Source organism: Talaromyces proteolyticus, assembly GCF_021365285.1.
Source record: "Talaromyces proteolyticus strain PMI_201 chromosome Unknown BGW36scaffold_2, whole genome shotgun sequence".
Taxonomy (NCBI): Eukaryota; Fungi; Ascomycota; class Eurotiomycetes; order Eurotiales; family Trichocomaceae; genus Talaromyces; species Talaromyces proteolyticus.
Genome location: NW_025764278.1, coordinates 2,524,572 through 2,548,486, shown reverse-complemented (window position 1 = coordinate 2,548,486; position 23,915 = coordinate 2,524,572). Strand labels below are relative to the sequence as shown.

The 23,915-nt window shown below is 41.8% G+C and overlaps 9 protein-coding genes across 9 annotated transcripts; 4 read left to right on the top strand and 5 right to left on the bottom strand.

Annotated features, from left to right (window-relative positions):
* Window positions 1-2: 2 nt before the first annotated feature.
* BGW36DRAFT_335070 (putative cytochrome P450) lies at window positions 3-2,235 on the bottom strand. The gene is made up of 7 exons (XM_046212925.1): window positions 2,051-2,235; window positions 1,844-1,985; window positions 1,387-1,772; window positions 866-1,309; window positions 628-797; window positions 491-567; window positions 3-410 (listed from the first exon to the last, which is right to left on the bottom strand). Exons 1-7 carry the CDS (start codon window positions 2,132-2,134, stop codon window positions 235-237), a joined length of 1,479 nt encoding a protein of 492 aa, XP_046077003.1. The 5' UTR covers window positions 2,135-2,235; the 3' UTR covers window positions 3-234.
* Window positions 2,236-3,812: 1,577 nt separating this feature from the next.
* On the bottom strand, window positions 3,813-4,404 carry BGW36DRAFT_370334 (uncharacterized protein). The gene is made up of 3 exons (XM_046215239.1): window positions 4,227-4,404; window positions 4,108-4,173; window positions 3,813-3,994 (listed from the first exon to the last, which is right to left on the bottom strand). Exons 1-3 carry the CDS (start codon window positions 4,297-4,299, stop codon window positions 3,891-3,893), a joined length of 243 nt encoding a protein of 80 aa, XP_046077002.1. The 5' UTR covers window positions 4,300-4,404; the 3' UTR covers window positions 3,813-3,890.
* A 1,434-nt stretch (window positions 4,405-5,838) lies between these two features.
* On the bottom strand, window positions 5,839-6,390 carry BGW36DRAFT_265695 (uncharacterized protein; the record flags this gene model as incomplete). Its single annotated transcript, XM_046210123.1, has 1 exon — window positions 5,839-6,390. A coding segment is annotated over one exon (552 nt), but the record flags the coding sequence as incomplete, so codon positions are not given.
* Window positions 6,391-7,305: 915 nt separating this feature from the next.
* On the top strand, window positions 7,306-7,747 carry BGW36DRAFT_370331 (uncharacterized protein; the record flags this gene model as incomplete). The annotated part of the gene is made up of 1 exon (XM_046215238.1): window positions 7,306-7,747. A coding segment is annotated over exon 1 (230 nt), but the record flags the coding sequence as incomplete, so codon positions are not given.
* A 3,002-nt stretch (window positions 7,748-10,749) lies between these two features.
* Window positions 10,750-11,620, top strand: BGW36DRAFT_335064 (putative ion channel; the record flags this gene model as incomplete). The annotated part of the gene is made up of 4 exons (XM_046212924.1): window positions 10,750-10,995; window positions 11,059-11,259; window positions 11,314-11,461; window positions 11,537-11,620. Exons 1-4 carry the CDS (start codon window positions 10,859-10,861, stop codon window positions 11,618-11,620), a joined length of 570 nt encoding a protein of 189 aa, XP_046076999.1. The 5' UTR covers window positions 10,750-10,858.
* A 1,776-nt stretch (window positions 11,621-13,396) lies between these two features.
* On the bottom strand, window positions 13,397-15,016 carry BGW36DRAFT_288060 (uncharacterized protein; the record flags this gene model as incomplete). Its single annotated transcript, XM_046210548.1, has 2 exons — window positions 13,397-14,510; window positions 14,574-15,016. 2 exons carry the CDS (start codon window positions 15,014-15,016, stop codon window positions 13,397-13,399), a joined length of 1,557 nt encoding a protein of 518 aa, XP_046076998.1.
* A 4,091-nt stretch (window positions 15,017-19,107) lies between these two features.
* On the top strand, window positions 19,108-20,018 carry BGW36DRAFT_404236 (GNAT domain-containing protein). Its single transcript, XM_046218926.1, has one exon. The coding sequence runs from the start codon at window positions 19,170-19,172 to the stop codon at window positions 19,848-19,850; it is 681 nt and encodes a 226-aa protein (XP_046076997.1). The 5' UTR covers window positions 19,108-19,169; the 3' UTR covers window positions 19,851-20,018.
* A 62-nt stretch (window positions 20,019-20,080) lies between these two features.
* Window positions 20,081-20,882, top strand: BGW36DRAFT_287631 (DSBA-like thioredoxin domain protein; the record flags this gene model as incomplete). Its single annotated transcript, XM_046210521.1, has 2 exons — window positions 20,081-20,125; window positions 20,181-20,882. The coding sequence occupies 2 exons, from the start codon at window positions 20,081-20,083 to the stop codon at window positions 20,880-20,882; spliced, it is 747 nt and encodes a 248-aa protein (XP_046076996.1).
* A 1,005-nt stretch (window positions 20,883-21,887) lies between these two features.
* On the bottom strand, window positions 21,888-22,949 carry BGW36DRAFT_355363 (uncharacterized protein; the record flags this gene model as incomplete). The annotated part of the gene is made up of 1 exon (XM_046213637.1): window positions 21,888-22,949. The coding sequence occupies one exon, from the start codon at window positions 22,947-22,949 to the stop codon at window positions 21,888-21,890; it is 1,062 nt and encodes a 353-aa protein (XP_046076995.1).
* Window positions 22,950-23,915: the final 966 nt, after the last annotated feature.

The window sequence follows — 23,915 nt, the reverse complement described above, 5'->3', positions numbered from 1 at the left end:
TGCTTCTATTCAAGTATGTGTGAATCATTTATCAACTTTTAAGCAATTATTAAAAGAAAGCCACTATCTTCATATAATGGCTACCTTCTAATAACCGAATCTATCTGATTAACAAATTTGGTATGATATAACAAAATTATCCACCCGGTTGCTGTTGTAAAGAATTCCACCAATGCTCACGACGAAATTTTCGTACCAAATTGTTTAAGTTGAAGAGACTGGGTTCCGGAATAGCTATGCCTCAATGAGACAACGGCGCGCCACTGGCGATACAAGTAGATACATATTCATTACCATGTCTTCATCGCACATTCCCTCTCGAATCGATACTTTTGCATTTGGAAACGTGCGGAAGAATAATGTGGCTCCTAGGAGTAATTCCATCCAGGCGAGATGCATGCCGATACAGACTAATCCGTTTTGTATACGTATTAATTGGTTTTCTCCTCGAAGTAAAGAATACCATTGGTAAGGGAAGTAAAAGACTCACTGCGACTACCACCCCCAAATGGCATGAATCCATGTTTCATGTCTTTGGTTGGGTTCTCCCACCGAGCAGGATTGAAGCTGAAAAAAAAACAACTTGTTAATTCCTCTCTACTAGGTCTGAGGTCTTGAAATAATCACCTTTCAGCGATAGGAAAGAGGTCAGGGTCACGATGAAGAGTATATGCCTGGGTTGATACCGTCGTGCCTCCTGGAATCTGGTATCCAGCTAATTTGGCACCTTCGGGTGGGACTTTACGAGGCAAAGCGCTTGGCACGGCTGAATGGATTCGCAGGGCCTCATTAATGACCTATTAATTTAAGTGTTAGGACGTCGGTATAGCATAGTGGAGAAATATTCTTTGATACTATAGTTTACCTGGTTTAGATATGGAAGGTCGCGAACGTGTTCTTCCGAGAAATCTTCCGGTAATGCTTTCACCTCCTCCACCAACTTATCTCTGATCGACGGATTCTTACAAACAGACCAGACAAGATAAGTCAATGTAATTGCAGTCGTGTCACTGCCGGCAACGATGTAACCGCATGCTTCTTGTATGATCTCAAGTTCAGTGAGACCGTCAGGTCCCCCCTTGAGAATGTTGGTAAACAATGTTTTTCTAGTGCTTACACCGCTCTCGAGCATGGTCTTGTATCGGCCAATTGCCTGTCGGGCATGCATGAATATACGTTGCCCCCCAGCTTGAACCTCCTTGAAAATTGGCAAAGGGATGAGTTGGGCATATGGTAATAGCGTCGGAAACGTTGTTCGGATGGCCATGAAAAATGACTGATTTTGAAGGGCCTTCACAAATTGCGTTTCCTTTTTTTTATATGCCGTCAGGTATTATTGTCTTCTTCCTTTTTTGAACCGGATTTTGTTTGGAGAGATTGACTCACTTGACCTTGTTCCAACGTCTTGAAAGACTCTCCGAAACTCAATTCAGCAATCACATCGGAGGCCATAAAAGTCCACCATTTGAATACATCAATAACCCCACGGTTCTTTTTCTCCTCAGCCATTCGCTGTATGGCCAACCGAACACGCTTCATAACGTCAGGCTCCAACTGGGCTAGATTGTTACGAGTCATGCCGGCTGATAAAAGCTTCCGACGAATCGCATGACGATGAGGATCAGTCGTGTTAAAGAGAGTCTTTCCGCCGCGATGCCCGATGTTATCGTAGAATTCCGACTTGAGAAATCGCCCACCAACTCGATGGATCTCCTTGGCCGCACTGGCGTCGGAGATGGCAAGCTCGGTTGGACTGACTCGAACGATAGGGCCTGTCACGAGAGCACAGTTAGCATAGATTGCGACGCCATATTTTCGTCTAGAAGAAGAACGGGAATAGCACCATATTTTTTATGCAGACGGTGCACATATCGAGGTTTGTTCCCTGATAAGAATTGGTATTTCTCATAGAGACCGGTGTACTTTGAAATCCATGGCCCTGGATAGCCTGACAAGGGATTCAAATATGCACGGATAACCAAGTTCTTACCAAAACTCTGTCAGCTATAACAAAGATTTTGATGTGCGTTGATAGAAAATTAACACGAACCAATGCGAGGAACACGACCGCGCCAGCGATGGAAATGGCCGTCGGCGACGCGTTTTTCAGTATCTCTATTGTAGATCTTATCATGTTGGGCTTGCTGTGCAGATTATTGACAACTTCCGTTATGACAATACCAAGAGAAAAGAGAAGGGACTCGTGTAGAAAAACGAGGCTAAGTGATATACCCTTGAATTTAGGCGCGAAGATTGCAAGGATTTTTACAGCGTTGGTACCCAGTCAGTGCCGCACTAAAAACGAGGCATCTACGGAGTATGTAGTTCCTGGTTCTTTTTTATCTTCTTTTCTTTTTTCGGACTAATTACAGTCTGTACCATCTCAACAAGCTTGGAATGTGAGTATGGATAGTTTCACCGGGGATGTGCTGATCATTACCACTTTGGCAGTAACTCATCTAATAAATCACATATTTCAGCACCCAAACAACCACCATTGTTTGACACGTCTGGAACAGCTGCAGGGATCAAAAAATTTATTTTTGCATTAGCGCAAGCTTGTTTTTATGAAAATCAAAGCTTAGCTACTTCCGGTGGGGGGTTTCGTTGATCGAAATTTGATGCCGAAGCCGAATTATGCGTAGAACAAGTCATTTGATCACTGGGTGATGGTGAATAAAACCTACTTATGTCAGAAAGCAATACATATACGGAGAATGCCTGTCTGATCCTGCGTAATGTATTCTTATCTTTAATTGCATTTACTTTGTTCTTTGTTGTTTCTGCGGGAAATTGATTTCCCCGGAATTTATTTCCCCTCATCCCAAACAGTAACTCCGGACGAGTCCGGGTTCCATACGAAGGGGAAAGTGGAAATTACATGTTTGCCCTTTGTGTGCCGGTGTATCGTTGGTATAATTATACCAGCTGCTGCTAAACTTCTTAAGCGGGCGGACTGCGACCCATGACAATACTGTTATATACATTAACTATACCTCGCGTTTTACTATGACTCTAGCGACATCTAATAAATATATATATTTAACATTTGAATATCTACCAGTTAATTATCCAACAGGAATAATCGTCGAGGTCTGAGAAGACAACAAACTTTTACAAGTCCCTATGACTAATATTGAACATCTCGACCTACAAAGAAGCAAAAAACAATCGACAAACAAGCACTGTTAGTGCTCATGCTACAAAAGAAATTCAATACCGCTCTCAGATATTGGACCTTTCATTTGGGAAATGTTCAACGAAATCTGAAGTTGGCAATGTTAACTGATTTTCATACTATGTTCATTTATATCAATTGATGTTAAATAGCGAATATTTTTGGGCCATTGACTATGGACGGCATAAACTTCCTTAAATTATTGGATTCCGGTAGCAGGGACTGACTATAGAGCAAGATTACTACTGCATCAAGTCCTACGAAGAAGCCTAGATTCTAAAAACGTCTAACAATATCACACTCATCACTTGATCCATTCACCGCACCAATTGTCCTTACCTGGTAATGGAGCTAAACATTGCCACGTGACCCCCCTACCCTCTGGGCCGATAATCTCGTTTACGCAACGACGGTCGTAGAGCTGCAAACGCATAAAATGTGTATCTGATCGGCCTTGTGATAAGTTTAAATTAGTATTGATCTAGTCTAGAAAGATCTCTACGTTCGCCTCGGCATATCTCATGGCTGTAGTATAGCCATATAGCCCTTCCTGCTTTGCTTAATTCAGTAACATACGACTTACGTTGCTTTTTAAATTATTATGTGAATTTGTGGCTTCAAAATGCTCCGTCTTGTTTAAAATCTAACTGCAGGTGGAAGAAAAAACCGGTCTCCTAAACTTTGTTGCACAGACAATTCCAAGACAGGCGATCTATGAACTACAGTAACACAGTCCCTTGTCCTCTGTACAAAATGGATGCCCGTCGTTGCAACATGTCATAAGACTACATGGCTCAGGGCACTCCCAACATTGCACTAATTTGTAAATTCGAGTTAGCATGCTCTTGTTTGATGGAGTGTACAAGAAGACGTTATAGAACGTAGTACATTCAAACTTTGGGGGATATAACGGGGGAAAAGAAACCCACACTTATTAAGAATGTATTGCTGACTTTCCGCATCCGCAACACCTTCAGAAACAATATTTGAACTGTCTTTTTCAGAATCTCAGTTTGACCCATCTAACAGGACGGATAGGGCTACTCACCTGGAAAGGACAAAACAACCTGGCAGATTGCTAAGGCTAGAAAGAGGAAGGAATGGTGGATTTTAGATATCATATCGAACAGTCATTCGTTCTCCATTTGTCTTTAATACACCATCGGTATGGAAAGAATGATCAATAGGAGGTGGGGGAACAGTTGGCAATCGATGTTGAAAGAGACTGGAAATTGAAAATGTTGTTTGCGCCGCACAAAGCTTATTCTGCTAAGATGGCACGGCTGGGGCGTCTTGCGGGAAGGATTCGTCAGCTATGACGCGTTGGCTAATAGAATGCAGGCGCTGGGAATTATTATGGCCGGACGTTTCAATTGGACGGGTGAATAAATGAATGAATCGTAATGGTGTTATTTTACCTTGTAGTGTTTTTATCATTCATCGTTACTCTCCATAAGGAGTAAAGAGTTAAGCATCGCGATAATTCTTGATGAAAGATGCTAACATGAACTTCGGAAATCTGACAGGATTCGATCGTCGATCCTAATTAATCTTTCAAATGTTGATAAGAATTGCGGATTGAGGTGGGCACTAGAGTGACGATCTATTCCTTTGCGATATGATCACGCGTGCAACGTTACCCAATCCGACAATAAAATATATGCGTTGAATAAAGTGGTGTGGAAGAAATGTTCATGATTCAATGATTCATCGTCCCTGTTCAATCCTATTATTCTTGCCTGATTTTTATTTTATCAAAATTTCATCATGCATTTTCAATCACTGAGTTTCAAATAACGAAACTTCCAGTGACTGGCGGCAAGAGATAGAGTTGAGAGCTCTCGCATTTCCTGATATCCTTATGGTAAAAGGCTAAGCTTTTCTATATCAGATGTTAAACCTATTGGAACTCAAACAGACTTCGAATTCGGCTTTGACCTTGCACCGGCGACGCACATCAGCCATGCTTCTAACCCCACCCTGGCCAATCACTGATCCCTTTATAAGTAAACTGACTTGCCGTAGGTCTGTTGAGTTAGATATCGATGTCTATAGTATGTTGAAGTTTGAAGGCAATACATACATAATGGGAAGCATTGTATTTTACATTCCGTTCATTTTTTTTTCCATTAACTTGAAGATCCATAAGAATCAGCAGTAGGGGAAGTGAATAAATAGAGCATATAATGACGCAATGATTGAAATTTCATGACACACTCACTTCTACATATCGTCGTCGATACACAAGGGAAACATGTCAGGATAAGAACATTGAGACACTAAACCTCCCAGTCATTACACATCGTTCCAGTCATTGAATTAATACCCGAAATTTCCACCTGACATAACATAAAACAGTGCATTCCTCGGCTCCCATTCCCAATGAACGAATACTTTTTCTTGGATGCAACTCCATTATTTTCTGAGTTCTCGCGATGAAGTTATTTTGTATGGCATAAGCGGGTCTCTCCAGTGATCACGTCGTAGAATGTGCTTGGATCTACCAAAGATAAAATTGTAGGTCAATAATGCAAGTACTTATAACTCATAAATATAGTAGAAATGCAGTGCAAGAGTCAAGAAAATTCAGAGAAAAAGAATTCGAAGACATTACCATCAGATCCAGTTCCTGGCAAGCCCCTTGCTGATGCGTCTGTTATAGCCCCATTTACAAGCTCCTCAATCACTCGAATCGTATCGAATCGACCATCGGGTTCTGAGAGTAGTCTCTTATGTGACTCTGATGTGTATTGGTCCTTCAAGTGCGACTTTAGGGTTGAATGTAGGCTGAAGCTGCAATGACATAGCGGGCACGTTGCACGGAGAGTTGTAGCCATGATGACAGCATCTTGGAACGCGATTGCTGATTGATGGCCTTTTTTATTTCTCAGTAGTTCCATCAAGAGACTAGGATCAAAGAGATTAGGAATTCGTGTATGGCAAATAGTCCAATCATCTACATGGGCTTCGTTCAGATTGAGGGCCTCTCGGAAGAAATCATAAAACCCCCTAGGGTCCCGGTTACGGTTTTCACGCAAAATGCGAGAGTGGCCTTCTCCCCCATCTGAGGCGTGACGGTAGAGATCTTCCATCCGAGCGAATCCCTGGTAGCAGTAGAGACAGACACAATTCAAAGACGAGTTGCTTATAATTGACCTTTGAATGTGATACTTATGATCTTGGGCCGAAATCGCATGATGTTCCTGAGACAGAACAACATCGTAGTAGTATCCATGGTGGGGTGGAGCCGAGTTGGGCAAATTTTGAGATGCCGACCAAGGGTCTGTCATCGTACCATTGGACAGTAAAACCCGCTCGATTGGAGGCTAATAGATCTCTTTGCTAACTCGCTTTTCTGAAAATAGAATGCGGGCTACAAGGCAAAGCCCGACCCACGGCGATCAAAAGCAGATGTATAAGGTGGAGTCGAAAGGCAAAACAAACCAAAAAGTCACTGTAAAGAAGTCCAAAAGAATGTAAAAAGGAAAAGGAGGCAAGAATCACATTATGTGCTTATCTGTCGATCTTTGCGCCCTGTTTCTTGCGCCTTCGCTTCCTGTCTCCGTCTTACTTTTTGCCTGAGGTTTCTTGTTTCTTTGTTCCTTGTCAATGATCCATTGTCAGCCTCCAAGGACGCACGCGCCGCGCCCTCTTCGCCAGGGAAGTGACAGACATATAGACAGGGACTGCTTAGTTGCCCCACTTGAGACGACACCCAGAGAGACCCCTCATGGTTCTTTCTATCTCCGTGCGAAATCATTCGATATGACTGCTTGGTTGTTATGTCCGGAAGCATTTTACTGGCTCGGAAACTAGGGGGGATGTTAGTTGCCGCCGAAAAGGGGCGTCAAGGCCTACCACTAGCTTCAGAGCTAAGCATGGATATTTATATTGTCTGTCAGTGGTAGGCGCTACTGATTGGCTCTAATTTGGTTGCAACTGGTCTAATGCAGCTGTCAAGGCGGATCGCATGTGCTGATTGGATTCGGTGATGGACTAGCGCATTCTCCGTGTCTTTCAAAATAGATTTACTAAGGAGTGTGTGGAGTGGATTGGTGTCAAGTGGAAGCGGAAAAAGAAACCAGCCACATCTCTACCTTTTTCTTGTCTTTAAGCGAAGTTGGTTATGAAATTAAGTGACGTGGGACTCTATCTAAAATCCTTGACAACATGTATCAATGAACGCCGCATACTTGATTTACCCGCTGTTGATTTTACCGGCAGTTATGTCTCCACCCTTACGGACGAACATTGTTCGTCGTTGTTTTAAATGGCATGATGGTGACTTTCGCTCACGAGCTCTACTTTCAACCTTTATTCTTTCTATTTACTCTGTTATAACCCATGATCACGTACAGGACTTACTGGTGTCAAAGCACATTGCTATTGATATAAACAGCTATATTAATTGATATTTCAAATGTTGAGTCAACGCCATTTCAGCTTGGAATTTTGAGAAGAGATAAACGTGTGATCATATTGATTAATAATACACCAAAGTGTTTTCTTCTATTATATGGTTTTCGTTTCCCTCCAATCTAAGAGCTCATGTGAACTACATACGTGTGCATCAATTGATCAATTGATATATCTAAAAAATTTAAAGTCTTCTTGATCATTTTCATTATCCAAGGCTTAACAAGTTTTAATGGTTGAAGTGGACATATGATTTGCGACATGTTGAAAGAAATAATATATCGTATATAATATGGTTCTAGGTCTGATTACATTTTGAAATACCAGCTTACTGAATGGGTATAATTATTACCCCGAAATCCTGACAGTCTTGTTACACACCTAATTCTATCTTATTCTGATGAGCTACTCATCAATCTCTTCGTTTCTGCTCTCCTGACTATAGATAAGATAGGAGTTTTCTAGTTAAGTGGAAATACACCATTTAATAAGGGCGCTGGTCCGTATCTTTAACACTCATTCAGGGGCTGGTTATTTAATAAGTACTCATCAGAGTAGTACATATCTTATAATACTTAGTTTATTTCCCATATTTATCTATCAACAATAGATTTCATGTAAAAAGATTTTGAATTCAGATAAGCTATCATCATATGAATTGTATACATGATGAGCTTCAAAAGAAGGGATTTAAGAATAGGTTGATACCGAAAACTTGGTGATGCCACAAACTTGCCAGTATGAAAATATGAGAAAACTGACTGAGGTCATATTAGACAATATGGAATCAAATAAAAAAGGAATTTATCAATATAACCTTAATCCACGCAATTTGCATAGAGTAAAGGGGGAAAACAGAGAAATGACTGGTACCCTGGGTACTCAATAGTTTCAAGAACATTGAAATATTTGTACCTTTGGTTAACAGTTCTCATTTATTGACTTGACTCATTATTTCCGCTGTATGGTTGATGAAATGATGAGGGGGTGAACACCACAGATCAATTGATGATGAGTCAGAGAGAAATTGAACCAAAGGTTTCCAAGTTAACTCAACAGGGGTGAGCGTTCAAATATGGGAAATACTGGTTATTCAAAATGAGTAATTTAAATGAGACTGGCATATAACTCGTTATAGAGGTAGATTGTGCCTAGAATTTGACCTTCGTATTATAACCGGTCTTCCAAAAATTCGGTTAACTAACTAGCTATTGAATTCCCCACATTTGATTCTTATCAGTGAGTTGAAAAATGGTCTAGTATGGTTCCAAAAGTCATGAAGTCTCTTATTGAGTCAGTGATTTTATCCCTGTATATTCTACTTTGATATGCGCAAGGCGTCCTAGTTGGACTAATAACTTTCCATTAAATGGAGTGTTTTCTTTGTCATCCAACATCTGTGCTAGCCCCAGAACTTTTCGTTAGCTTGGGGATAACTTGGGAACTGCCGACTTTCCGAATCAAGCAGTCGGTCCAACGCAATACCAAATGTGGGTCAATTGATTTAAAATAGATTGCATTTGGGTAGAATACTATTTCGAGACTACTTTCTATAATTCATTGTGACTACTCCTCCACGCCATATTTGGAATATACAATCTATCTCTTGTCCATTTGAAAGAATCAGAGGTCAAAGGAACACTAACCATCTAGGTAGTTTGTTCACTACTTGTTAAAACTATTGCTATCATTAAAATATGTGCAGTGCTGATTATGATTGGGAATGTCTTGTCCTACATAGATAGAAAAGTTCTGAGCTAAGCAATATATATGTACGAGTTTTTGAGTTATCAGCATCGGAATTGCTGTTGAGTCAATTGACAGATCGATCTTCATATCTTAGCTGTAGGGTAGTAGTGACTACATGTTAATTTATTGCAGACACACCAATTATATCATCGGTGTAGTTTTACTGCTGAACGAAGAACGACAGGATATAGTATTGAATAAAAATGTGACTATTGAGGGAGCTCTGAGGGAGCTTCCTGCTGTTAAAGACGGTTACACTACATTGTAAATAATCAAACCAATCACATCAGTTTTTACTTTCTTGATTTCAGCGTTAATGGACTTGGGAATAATAGCACTCTTATTATCCACATATAAATGTAGTTATTCTGGATTTCTTGGTTTGCAAACTACGGATACATGTATATACATCATCAACATTGAATAATGATCTTCTCGTCATCTCACAGGTTATGTATATTCATACGGATGCTGCGTGTAACGAAGAAATTCGAAACAATTAGCATCGAGAGCCACAGCTAGTGGGTAATTATCTTAAAACATGCCTTTTATCATTGACCATAATCTATTTTTAATACTTAATATTCGTTCACCCAGCATGGCCAATCTCATAAACCATTTTAGGTTTAGCCTTTCAAGTTTGACTTGTCATTGACCTAGAAAGAGTGCTCTTAGTTTTTTTTCTTCCCAAAAATTAGAGATTATTCTTAATTTTCATTATTTTCCAGCCTGAAAGGAATTTGTTTCTCTGTAGGGTAAACCCTTTAGGGGGGTTTGAGACGGTTATCTAGTGGTGGTGTTCCATCTCAGCGACGTTCGGGAGATGTGCAGAGTATCTTTATAAACAAAAAGTTTTTCCTAAGAGGTCTATAAGAAATCAAATAATAGAATCCCGGTACTTTTTTATCTGCTAAAATTGTTCTGTATCTAAAAGTAATTTTTGTAGAAGAACCTGGAAGAAATAAAGCATGATAGGAACGGTTAAGATACAGCATGAGAATGTTCACATTGACAGCAATGATCCATTAGACTGTAGACAGTCAGCATGAAAAAAAGAGTTGATTCACAGGTGAAAATATTTCATTCCACGGTTGCATATACATGCTTTTGTACTGCATCATACAAGCTATCAGAATTATTGATAATTAATTGATCTGAACAATTTGGATCCCGATTCGAGAGAACCGTATTGTGCGGAAGTTTGAACAGATCCACATTACCAGTATTGTCAGCATAGTCGTCATAATATAAGTACACAGACCGGTGCTTGATCATTTCTTTGATAGATAAAGATGCTGTGGCTAAGAGGCTGTTTCAGAATAGTGATCAGCACTGTCCAAGCGTTTCATCAAGTCAGCTGATGAAATGATTCATTACCCCGCCTCAGAGTCAATCAAAAGCAACCAGATAAATCGGAAACGAGGTGAAAATAGTCTCGGAAAATACAAACAAAAAAGCGGCTCAATTTACCATTGTCGCTCTATCTATCTGCTATTTACGATATAGACAAGAGATATGCGTGGCTTGGAAGAGAGTGGAGACACTCTCAGTCACCTCGGCTACAATGCTAGAGATCGTATAGGCCATGCTTGGCAAGGCTTTGTCGATTTTGCGATGCGAGAAAATGTACTGGAGGTCGCAATTGGTTTAATGTGAGTTTTATCAAATATTCAGTTCCCGCACGAGTTTTCCTTTCTGAGAAAATGGTGAAATAGGATTGGCCAAGCTTTTACCAAGGTTGTTACATCTTTCGTCTCCGATGTGATACTTCCGATAATTTCTTTACTGCCTTTCATTCATCGAAATCTTGATGAGAAATTCGCGGTTCTGAAACAGGGGCCAAATTTTGACTCAGAACGGGGCTACAACACGCTCGACCAGGCCCGTAGTGATGGGGCTCTTGTTATGGCTTACGGGTTTGTCACTTTCCCGGATATCGTAGAAAACCGCAGATATTAATGCTTTTATAGGGCTTTTTTAAATAATATCATTAGTTTTCTTGGCGTGGGCATCGTACTATATGGACTCGCCCATTTCTATGTTTTGATCTCACATGACGGGTCCATGATCAAGAGAATGGTGAAGTGCAAGTATTGCAAGAAGTGGATAAACCGCAAGGTAAGTTTATACCATCTTGTTTATGATTCAATGTTATATAGCGCTTGGGCCGATATCGAGTTGACGACATTGCAGGCACATCGATGTGTAAACTGCTCTAGCTGGCAAGACGGGAGGGAAGAGATTAGACCGTCAAGCTCTGAAAGCGAGGGTAACTAATACTCAAACATCACATTAGAGGTGTTTAGCGAGTAGTTATATGAATAAACATAGATTTCCACGAAATCATATATACTATTGATGACATTTGATAACGTTGACCTTGCTTTTTTTTACCTCTCCGAATTGGCTTTATGGTGCCGAGTAGGATTGGAAATTGTACTCAAGCGTCCCAAATCTGATGGAAACAGGGCCATGTTTTGCCAACTCCGAAGTTGTGTTTTTTTGACCAACGTCAATTCGCCCCCGCGTATATCAGTGTTAAGCCACGTACCTACAGCAATAAGTTATAATAGATTTAAATTGGTATCAATTAGCGGTAGAGTACATCTACATATGCATAAAACAGTCTATCTAGTCGATTTTATATTGACAATTTAGAACCTATATCAATCAAACTGTCATAGCCCAGAGACTCGGCACGTTGATTGGCCTTGATTAAATAACAATACATCTACCGTGATTCTCGTTATTTGGATGGTGTATTCAATGTAGCTATTAGACATCTCATATAATATCTTAATTTGTTTCCTATAGGCACGATGAAGGTTTGCTGAAGCAATGGTATACTTACCCCAAACCGAACAAATCGAGCAGGTTGTCTCAACCCGGAGAAGCCCATGTTATATGTGAGATTCCCATCTTAAACAGGAATTTTGCCGAGTGAAATATGTGTTCACTTTATATACTTTTCCTTTGCCAATAATAGTGTCTAGATAATCCAACGTGTTGGGTACAATTCCGATATTTTTCGGGCTGCCTAGATATCTCAGTACCTATGTGAGTGGTGGAGATAGCTCCGGCATTGGACTGTGGAAATTATGGAGCCAATGTTGGGTATGTAAACAGGCCTGAATCACGACTATCAGCGGCTTGTAAAGACCCTTCGTTGATATCATCGAAATATAAGACCCCGCACGACAACGACTCCTGCATCTAGTGATATCTCCGTTAGTTTCAATATCCCTGTCTAGGTAGAGGTATGGAATAAAAATATCAGTCGGTATCTCGTCTAAATACTACAGCAAGGGATGTGTTGGGCATATTAGGGTTTCATTGTGCATGCACCTCGGACGACGATGTTTTGAAGGAAAGTAACTAGGGATAAACCTGCTCAAGCGTAAATTCAGCATATTCCCGAAATTATGATCAAACCATACCCTCACGGTGCAGACCAGCCAGTTTTGTTAGAGGAGAATTTTAATGTGACACTCACCCAACATGCTAAACAAATTAGAGTTGGATTGTGTACTGTCTCGATCGGGAAAGACCGGCCTGTGCTGGGATTATTTCCCCGCTCCACGCTCCACTAGACCCACTTCATGGCTCAACGTGAGAACTTGATCTCCTTGAATCTGGGCAGTTTTAGCACATACGTACTAATTGTCGTGTATGCGCCGTTTCCATGATAAGCTTTGCCGAGCTTAGGATGCTTTTTTGGCGGTCGCTAGTATTGAATACGTATTGTAAATAATTGGGGCCGGTAAGCATTGTGGAAAGGGTTATTATTGTTATTATTATGACAGGTTAGTTTATAGCAAGCCAGCTAGCTTGGAGAGATAATTTAAACTGCCTAATTGGAGACACCAGTGAGGAAGTAAATGTAAGGTTCAGTTCTTTAAGTTTTGTTTTTCTTCGTCATCATCATCATCATCATCATCATCATCATCATGCAAAAATAACACAGCTTCTATACTAACTAAACAGATGGGTATATCCAACACCAAAAACCATTAAGCAAGTACAAAAAATAATGAGTCTTTCAAGTAATATAAATCATATCATAGCATCTCGCTCATCTATCCAAACCAATTCCGGATGTTGATCCACATCATCAATATGCACCATCTCGGAATTAGGAATGAACTCTCTAATCCCAAGAAGTTCGGTCAACCCGGGTTTTTGTCCAGCAACAAACTTCTCGAAAAGGTCTTGAATATGTGTGTCGTAAAATTGATTATCTCCGGGGATATAACCACGGATGCAAAGAGATTCTAGATTAGGAGGTAAAAGGTCGGCGAGGGGAATGTTGACAGCTTGTTGGACGGAAATGCCACGAGCCATTTCGAACAGGCATTTGACGCCAATACTGAGTCGTCGGAGAGCTGTGAAATCACATAGAGCACCATTTTGGTGAAAGATAAGTTTTACGACGGATTTTTGGTTCATGAATGCCCGTTGGTCCTCAACGTCTTCGTCCATATCATCATTGGTATCATCATCGGAGCCAGGGACAAAGTACTCTGCGAATTCTTCCTCTTCGAGAACACTAGAGTAATCAGAGTCAGTGTCCAGGTCAAGACACTCCAGCGAGTCTCGATGGACTAGAAGGGCTCTGAGAATGGCTGGAAATCCCATATGCCAGTTTCCTGTATCAATAGTGGCACGGCCACCGACGGAGTGAACGAAATGTTGTAGTTGTTTGGAGGATGTTATGACGGAGCATAATAACATAGTTGGAAGCACTGAGTGTAAAAGCTCGATACGCTGGATATTCGATGACAGTGGTAGCAGATCTTCCTGGCCGTCTTCTTCTATTTCCATTCCACCAACGCAAATATGTTCAATTGATGGTAATTGGTCGAATATTGACATGTGGTATAGTAGGTCGTAAGGATTAAAGAGAATCGGGTCATGAATAAGGGCATCGTCTGTATGTAGTAGGTCTATGCGGTGAAGATTTTTAAGAACATGGCCACGGCTGCAAGACGGGCTCCCTGCTCGTAATAAAAACTGCTCCAGGGGCAGATGTGCAAAGCCATCCTTCATATATCGCCCAATCGGACGAAGTTTTATCGACTCTAAATTCGGGGAGACGGACACGAGAATCGCTGCGAGGGCTTGGATCATATGTGAACCGCGAGTATGTCGACCACCTCTGACTCGAGATCTGTTTTGAGTTGATTAATACGTGTATAGAAGCAAAAGAGAAAGGAATATGGTAGGTACTAACGATTGAAATCCATGTGAAAAATCCAAATCAAAGTGTTTTTGTAAAAGCATATTTAGCACTAGCTCTTTCTCCACTCCGTACCACCCGGCATTCAGGACAGCTGACTGCAAAAGCATCCTATCTTGTTCGGATACGAAGCGCTGGCTCGGTGTTGGCTTGTACTGACCATGGTAAGAGGTATCTCGAAGAATATCAATATGACGGATATACATGCCCAGCTCCGGTTGCCGCAGGATAGACAACAGTAACGAAAAGGCCTGGTCGCAATCTTGTTCTGATCGTAGTCGAACCGTTCGTGGTACGTTAATTGGGTCGATGTCAGGCACGATATTTGTCATGGCCTCAATATTCATGACAGTATCGAGGGGTAGGAGCTTGCTTGTGGAAAGGGCGGCCATGGTGGACACGCGGTAAAAAAGAGGGATATTCATGTCGAGGTCCATTTGTGAATTGGGACCGCCTCGTTATGAGGCGTGTCCAGATAGTGCGTACTGTTATTTGTAGCCGTCGTCGTTTTGACAGCAAAGTTGTAGGTCTTCTTTTTTCGATGTTATTAATTATGCCCTTCGTGGGAAATTCGTTGTGGGACGAGAAGACGATGTCGGGGAGTTAATAGTCATCGGCATGCCAATTTTGGCACTTTGGTAGTAGTAAAAGTAGCAGACCAGCCGTGAAATACTGTCGACAAAATCAAGAAAGCTCAACGTAGATGAGAAACTTTCAAGTGGCACTCGGCTGTTATATTTGATAGTCTCAATGTCAATAACCCGGATTTTGGATAGAATGCAAATATGATGCCTGGGCGGTTTAATTATAAGAGTTTCGTATAGCTTAGGACGGACAATGGGGGGAAAAGTTTAGAAAGGTTCATGGCCATGGACATTTCCGAAGTAGTTCGTCTAACCAACGCAGCTAGACATGCACACAGTCATTGGAGGGGGAGTTCCTGGAGCGTGTAGGGCCTATGTTGGGAATAGAAGCGAAGATGACTGTGTGGACGATTGAATTCTCTGCCTTCCATTTTTTTCTGCAGGCCATTGACCATGCCAATTTTTGACAGTAACGGGTTACATGCATGGGGTTGTTCCGTAGTTGTACAAAACAAAAGCGTATGTCGTCGAGCATGTGGCCCAGTCGGCAGGCAAGCAGATCTGCTGCTTGCTGCTACTGTTGTCTTCCCCACAGGGCGGCGGGTCGGGCTAGCCAAAACACATGAGCAAGTATTTCCCTATTTGAGAAATTCCTAATTTCCTCGCCATTTGTTAGTCGCTCGCTCTATCTCCTTTCATACTTCTCTTAATTATTCCTATGATTGATTAAGGGCATTGCTACCTTGTTGTTTCTGAAACAATCCCTGTCCTTCCACCTCTCCTATTTAGCGCTAGCCTTTGATGCAGTTCTTCCGCCTTTCTTTGACGGGGGATAGAAGCCCCGAGCATTCATCACACCCTCGTACAATTGTTGTTCTCGTTATTTGAATCGGTCATATTAGCACTCTGGACGCTGGCTACCTTAGCAACTAGCACTTGCGGCAGAACGCGGCGCTGCGTGTCAGCAACCATGACTCGTGCTCGACGTTTTCGAGAGCCTCAAGTACTTTCCCAATCTGGTTAATACACAAGCGAATGCATGCCTTGGCGCGGAAAAAATTGGAGTCTGGGTTGGGCTATTCCCCTCCCCGTGGGCGCTGCGATCAGAGGACCAATCAGCAGTGGACGGCTAAAACGCAATCGGCGCAGTCCAGATATGGCCTAGCGAAGTGCTGGGATTGGAGGTTGCGCCACACTACTGACTCCGCTCGTTACGAAGTAGCTAGCCGGATCAGGCTAGCCTGCTTTATTTTTACTGCTTGCCTATTTGGAGCAGTACTGTCTAACATTCCCGCCCCTGCGATTGGCTGATTGTATACATACATTAACATTGATTCTTACTATTATGCATGTCAATGTATATTAATCCCCAGTAGCACCATAATCCTTCTTTAGTCAGTGCTGCTGGTGTCCTTCAGCAGTACAGCGCTGCCTATATAAAGTCAACGCATCCCCCCACGTGGGTGACATCTGTCAGAGGGATCATTGTCTCGAAGGAGCCATCACTATCCTCAGTGTACGAAGCATATGCGTACGTGCATATATCGCCGTACATACCACGTAGTCGTCTCTTGAAACGCGTCGTGTCCCAGCCGAGGCAGCCTGGCGCTTAATGCTGCGCTTCAATAAGCACTGGTGCCAAAGCTGACCGTTGGCTAACCTTTCGCATCGAAGCACTCTTCCAGATGTCATTTTCGTTACAAAAGCTAAATTGGCCAAAACAATTATTTTCAATGATAACGCATAGTCAGTAATACGTAATGCGTGTTCCAGTGCATCTGAATGTTTACTGAAACTTTCCTGATGTCAAATCTCTCATTACTTTGCGCTACACCGCTCACATGGATCGGTTGATCGGCAACTACGCCAGCCGGTAAACCTCTTCCCTCCATCCTTTTTCCTGAGGCAGCGTGTATGACATGGTAAATCCTTGCATTGCGTTCTTAAGAATTGGCATATCTCCTCGCTAAATGACCTGCCACGTCAATTCCACCAAACTTTGCTCCTACGGTATGCAAACACCATGCATGGCGACCCATCATCCCTGTTCCTATCACGATCCCTTTCCCGAACTGCCTTCGAAAACCCCTAATTAGATCTTCCCGATTTGTGGGGTTAATACTGAGGGAGAAGTTTTTCCGCCGGGATATCCCAATAACAATCACTACTCCTGAGCTGAGATATCTCTAAACGGGTAAACTCGGCCGTAGAAGGGTTACATCTGTTACTGGCCACTGACTTCAATTTTGCGACAGTTTTTCATAATATGGACCTGCAAGTATGTATTTCTCTACAATGTTTGCCGATCGTTTTCGGCCATCTTCGGCCAGATCGATCGATCGGCATCGGTCGACAGGGGCCGCAGTGCAGCCGATGCCTCAGGCTTCAAACCTTCCGCATAAAAATAAACATTAGTGTGGGCATTGACCAGATTTGGTGATAGGTTGCAAATAATATAAACGAGACTTCGCTTAAGCATGCAGTTTGCTTGATATTGTTAGAATCGGAAATATTTCCCTTTAACCAACATTGGCGCCAACAGGTCCTTGTTTTTTTCCCACAATAAGCCTAGCTAAAGGTACAATCCAGCCGCCATAACGTCACCCAGACTTACTCCGTATATGAACAACAAAGAACCAGAATCCCCGCACTTCTTTCATTCAGTCGATTAATGGATCGGAATAGAAAGTGGCTGAGCCGTTGTTTCGCCCCTTGGTGCAGGAAGTATTATTCCTTCTTCGAATTTGCTTGTCTATTCGTACATCATTTTGCAAGTTCCGTTTGTTCCGCAGTGTCAAAAGTAAAAGTATATGGGTGATTCAGTCTGCACTGTGCACCCTGCAGCTTACAAACCGAGACACCTCTGTCTTCCCCCACGACCAGTCTGCGCTTTGTCTTCAGCAACGCACTCCGTACTTACCGACCAAGCTGCCTGCTGTTTCCAAGCCCCAGTAATATATGAAAGCAAAATAATCCTTTCGTTTCTTTCGTCGCCTCACCGGTTGGTAGCCAGCGACCCGATGCCTGATAATTCTCCGGGACCGACTACGCACATTACACCCCCTCAGAAAAGGAAACCGCTCCAGCCCGGTTTCAACGACTGCTTTAGGCGGCTGGGCCAAGCCATAATCACAGAATCTTTGACTTTTGTAGATCCATCTCAAACTATAATTTAGTAAATCACATGTCAACTTACACTGCTACAGGAACTAGGAGGCCCAATCTCCTGCTATAAAATTATAAAGATCCAAGCTACACAGGATGCAACCGTCCATTTACTGGACTGCAAACCGACAAGAAAATTAAAGCACTGATAGCTGCCTTCTAGTTAATTGTTTTGATTAGTCTACGGGGTCATTGGGTTCCTTGAACATGGTCATCTATCGCCTAGCATGGTATTTCTTTGTTTTCTTTGTTTCCTTAGTTTCCTCATTTACCGTTTATATTGCCGAAACCAGTGGAGGTGTTGTATTTTATCAAAACATCTATTGCATCCAAGCTTCGTAACAGAATTCCAAATTTTTGCTTGATAATTTATCGATTTCTTTTTCTTCCTGTTCGTACAGCGGGGTTACGAGTAAGGCGCAAAACGGGTGGCAATGAGGTTGACGTATAACAATCGGGCATACTGGTTGAGTTGGTTCGTTTTATTTCCTATTCTTTCCTTTGAGTTATACTGCGACCCTTCGCGTCTCCGTCATTCCGAGGGAGTTCGGTATTGGATTATTTGTACTAAACAGGAAGATCCCAACACATCAATTTAAACCGCACCAACCTTCAAAGAGGTCAACATTCAGGTAAAAGTCTTATCATATTTATGTTTCGGCTAATAAACTACATAGCAACATATCAATATATTGCGTTTAACGGATTTATACATCGCTCCGAGTCTAGCGCGGCTTACAAATCACGAAAATTTTCGAATACCGAATCATGAATCGAGGAGCTGAAAGCACAGGGCGAAAGAAAGAAATTACGATGAATACATGGACTGTAATTTCACAATATGAAAATGGTACTCACATTAGAGACTCTTCTCCCCTTACCGTCTAAGACACAACCAATCTACACATCCCGGCTCTTTCTGCGCCCTTTCAAATGGACCGACTTTGACAATTTTTACAAACTCCGCACTACGCCAGAGGTCATGCAATGGACTAGTCAAGGCCGAATTGATGACTTGGTGGACCAGACAAAGCAGTGGATGAGTTTATTCATCTATGAGAATGATGAAGTTCCGCGTCGGAACTATAACTTTGCTGTGTTTCTAAGAGATGAAAAGTCTGATGTTCGGGATGAGACGCGGTCCGAAGGAGACGAGAAAGAAGGAGATTTTATTGGTGTTTGTGGCCTAGTCTGTTTGACTTCGCCACCCATTTCTCTGCTCCCTAGCTTTGGATACATGTTTGTCCCAGAAGCATGGGGAAAGGGGTATGGCACGGAATCCGTACAGGGATTTAGAGATGCATGGTGGTCAACGATTAGGTCGGGTCTTGACAAATACGACAATTCATCGCTCTCCGCACCTGAAAATGGCCTTGGAACTTTACGTGCGGTCACTTCGAAAAAGAATCAAGCCAGTATCAAAATCTTACAAAAGTCTGGTTGGACTATGGATGACGGGTATGACGATGACAGCCAGAAGGATATTAAATGGGTGTTAAAAACGCCAAAACCTTATGAATAATTCTGGCGGAATATTTTCATTTTTGTTGGTATAATAGACATATAATTTCATTCATTGTGAATATATTCTTCATGAATAACTTATCTGCCTGATTGGTCGAATCGGTGACCCGGTGATTCGGTGAAGTTAGCAACGCCGATGACAACGTATAAATAGCTTATGGTTATGAATTGAATTTATTTCCTATAATATATTGTATTTGGTACTTTCTATATCTATAATAATTGAAAATGGTCACAATTACTATCGATCTAGTTTCCGACCCAATATGCTCTGTGAGCCATCCCCATATATACCTGCCAGGAGAAGGTCTAATCCGATTGATTTTAGTGGTGCTTCATCGCACACCGAACACTTTTAAAAGCCGTACAGCTATATAAAAAAACTGTTCCCAATGGGTCAATGGACAGCTTCAACTTAACCTATCACCCTTACTACCTCCTCGACCCATCAAAACCATCCACAAACAAGCAAGAATTCCAAGACAAAATCATGAGTCGTCAGCGACAAAAACTTACATACAACCGCATCAAGCAGATTGGGCGCTTTCATGGAATAAACTTTAACTTCTTCGAAGGGGAGATTGGCGGCACCAGGGAGACGCATCGTTTGATCCATTTAGCACAGAGCAGGAAGAATTTAGACATTCGAAACGCAGTGGTAGAGGGCATTTTCAAGGCTTACCACGAGAATGCAATGAATGTTTCGGACTGGGAAGTGCTTAAAGGAATTGCAGTTCAAAATGGAATCGGGTGTGAAGAAGTAGACGAATGGGGGGATAGAGATACTGATCTTGGTGGCGATGAGCTTGATCGCGAAGTTGAAAGGATTAGATCAAGTATCTTCAATGATGATTTAGGGATCAGAGTTCAACGCGGCGTACCGGTTGTTATTGTTCAGGGGAAATATAGGATTGACGGTGCACCAGACGTCAGTGAGTTGTTGGATATTTTTTGGAAGATAAAGGATGGTGGAATCGTTGAAGGGGGCGAGACTGGTTTCATGTGCGAAATTGGATCAACACAGTGTTGAATATGGTTCATTTATATTAACAGCGCAAATAATTTGCATTTATACGCCATGATATGGCGTATATCAATCGATCCACAGACACAGTACTTTTCTATATTTAAATTTAAATACGCTTTACCTGAATTTTAATATCGAGATAATGTGACCAGGAACCATATAGAACAATATCTCAGTACTGTGCACAAAGAACAACATCAGCTACCAGGAATCTGAAAATTGGTGTCAACAAGGAGCGCCAAAGGCATTGTTCTAGGGTTACGTACATACCATTAGCCCCAGTCCCCATCGAGTATGACAATGTGAATAACAATCGCATGCTGCATGCTGCCATTTAAAATTTGATTATCAATTCTATATGAACTTACGAAGTTCGGCAGTATGGCGCAGCTCTGGTCCTCAGTGCTTGCCGACAGCCCTGTTACCCATGTCAACCATGTCGTCAAGTTGTAAGAAAAGGATGTAATGGTGGCAATTAGTAGACATTTGGTGCAGCTAAAACATTTTCAAGAACGGATACAATCGAAAACTTCAAATATTGAATATTGAAAATATATGCACCGATGAATAAATGTTGACACGGTCCCATTAACAATTGATCTGCGGCTCGAGTCCAAATGTACGTAAATGTATGCACGAGCAGTATAACATTATCAGACCAATTTCAAATAATTCGGACACTTAATATTTTTCTTTTTTTTTTCTCAAAAAAATCTTCTGTTTACATTTATTGTGGTATATCCATTATTACATCAATCGAGGTGTGGAAGTCAAACGTTATGGCATCACACTTAAAATAAAATGCACCCCACAGTCAACATTTGAACTAGTTCAAAGTTATAGAAGGGTGCTTTATCTACTATATATTTCAATATAGAGTGAAGCCTTTGTTTATCTACACATTTGAGTTAAGAAGATGCTGTAACCCTTTTATATTTTTTACTAGAAGGTTAACAAATGGTTCATGTACATTAGTCCATCATATCTCATGTAAAAGCCTACGAAACCTCAATATGGCAACAGCAACAAATGAATATGTTCTATGTTTTGCTTCAATGATGACACTTGGCTCATGCCTAGTCCATTCGCAATACAATTTGACTGGCCCATAACTGCATCCAACAGTGCGGAAGGCTCAATTCCACCTATAAGTCCCGGATAAGAGTCCTCAAAACTCCAAATTCTGTACGTAGAGGGAAACCCAATTAGTCTCTCAATTAAACCCAATTGAGTTTCAAAGGCCGGGATCATTATAGCGATAGGGGAGTGCCATGAAGTGGAGGTCTCCTGTTGTGACGCTGAAAAATACAGCGAAGACATGCTATTATCAATAGATATACTCTGCCGTAGATAATCCCTGATGACCTTGAGAATGGTATCGAGAAGCCGGATCAGTTCAAGATAAGTAGATAGGAGTAGCAAAATAGTTGATATGGGCAGAGGCTCCTTTGTCGACATGGCCCTTTCGAGCGAACCATCTTTGGGGGCTATTGCTTGCAAAGCCATTGTAAACCTTGACATCAGAAATAATGTATTTCTCAATGGCCCGGGCGATATAGGTGCGGCGGTTGGGTCGATGAAATTCTGGAGTCGTAAGATCCGCATCTGGGTTGGATCCCACGGATACATCACCAAGCCAGCGAATTGTTGTGCAATACCCCCCAGAATTTCTATGAGCAATGTGGTCGGGAAAAAATCGGATGGAGTATTGGGGAAGGATAAGGGTCTGTCTAGGTGGCCGTCAGGAGCGGCTGTATCTGGATCATCTGTGGTCATATCACTCAGACTAGGCAAACGGAGCGATGACAAATCGGCTGGGACCGATAATTTCTCTTCAAATAACAAGGAAGATAGCCCGAATGTCTCTGGTGACAAACCGAACAAGTAATCTGAACTTTGATTACCCGGGGCCTGCGGTAGATGGTCAACGCAATGGGATGGCTGCCCTTTTCGACCACTTCGGTTGTCTTCTTTACTTCTATTTGAAGACAAGTCATTGTAAGTGCTTCTGTAATTGACGGCTGTGTCATCCTTTGGAGGACGTCCTCGGCGCCCGGAATTACCGGTCATGCAAAGCACACCAGCACGAAGACATCGCGTACAAGGTTGATCGGCTGATTGGTCCTTTCGAGGACATCGTAATTTTTGTTCCCGACAACGATTGCATGAACTTCGCTTTATTGGGTACCAATTCATCATACAATGAAATCAAAACCTTGATATTTCTTTGGATCTATAACACGAGCTATGGAGGTTACATTGTTATACTTATATCGTACTAATCCAACACCTTCCGGCTATATGCAATCATTGCCAAAAGGGTCTACAGCTAGCGATATTAGTGCTCAATGGCATACGCGGTTGATAAAGGGCTACTAGTCGATTACGTATTCTGTGGGTGATTCAGGCGTCCCCGCATCCAGCTGCACGTTAATCACCCTTGAAGTGAGTGACGGAATCCTACTCATTCTTGTTGATGGGATTTTGTCGTAACTATAATTAATTAACAGAGAGTGAAAGTCAACTATCGTCTTCGTCTTTCGTCTTTCTTTTTTTTTTCAAGTTCTTTAGGTATGTTAGGGTTAGGGTAGAAATTATATCTTAAGCTGAGTCCAGGGGGTTTGTTTTTGAGAGTTCATAAATTTGCACTCTTCCTTACGGATATGCCTGCTCTCCAACTCTAACTACTTCTCTGAGTATCACCATAGTACAATGGTCAGCATCTTAATGAATTTGCAGCCTTGCGTGGGGCCTCTGGCAGACTAACTTGTGGATATCTTCAAGACCCCCACTCTGTGGCCCCTTTATCGCGAGGCTTTATAATCTGCAAGATACCTAACTAAAATCGAGCACTACCCTACTAATGCTATACGAAGGAATGGTTATTACTTTATTTTCCCTTACGTCAGGGTATTACAGATACGACTAGAACATATTTCACCAACTTTTTTGCCTCAAATTAACATTCGCATTCATCATCTGTACTAGATTCTTTAAATTTCCAATAATTCGATAACTATGAATATCCCATTTATA

Coding starts and splice junctions, on each gene's coding strand:
- BGW36DRAFT_404236 (XM_046218926.1), top strand. CDS start 19,170: ATGAAAATGGTACTCACATTAGAGACTCTTCTCCCCTTACCGTCTAAG.
- BGW36DRAFT_370334 (XM_046215239.1), bottom strand. CDS start 4,299: ATGATATCTAAAATCCACCATTCCTTCCTCTTTCTAGCCTTAGCAATC. Junction 4,174..4,226: donor GGTTGTTTTGTCCTTTCCAG/GTGAGTAGCCCT, acceptor ATTCTGAAAAAG/ACAGTTCAAATATTGTTTCT. Junction 3,995..4,107: donor GCAATACATTCTTAATAAGT/GTGGGTTTCTTT, acceptor TTTACAAATTAG/TGCAATGTTGGGAGTGCCCT.
- BGW36DRAFT_335070 (XM_046212925.1), bottom strand. CDS start 2,134: ATGATAAGATCTACAATAGAGATACTGAAAAACGCGTCGCCGACGGCC. Junction 1,310..1,386: donor AGACGTTGGAACAAGGTCAA/GTGAGTCAATCT, acceptor TATAAAAAAAAG/GAAACGCAATTTGTGAAGGC. Junction 798..865: donor ACCTTCCATATCTAAACCAG/GTAAACTATAGT, acceptor TTAAATTAATAG/GTCATTAATGAGGCCCTGCG.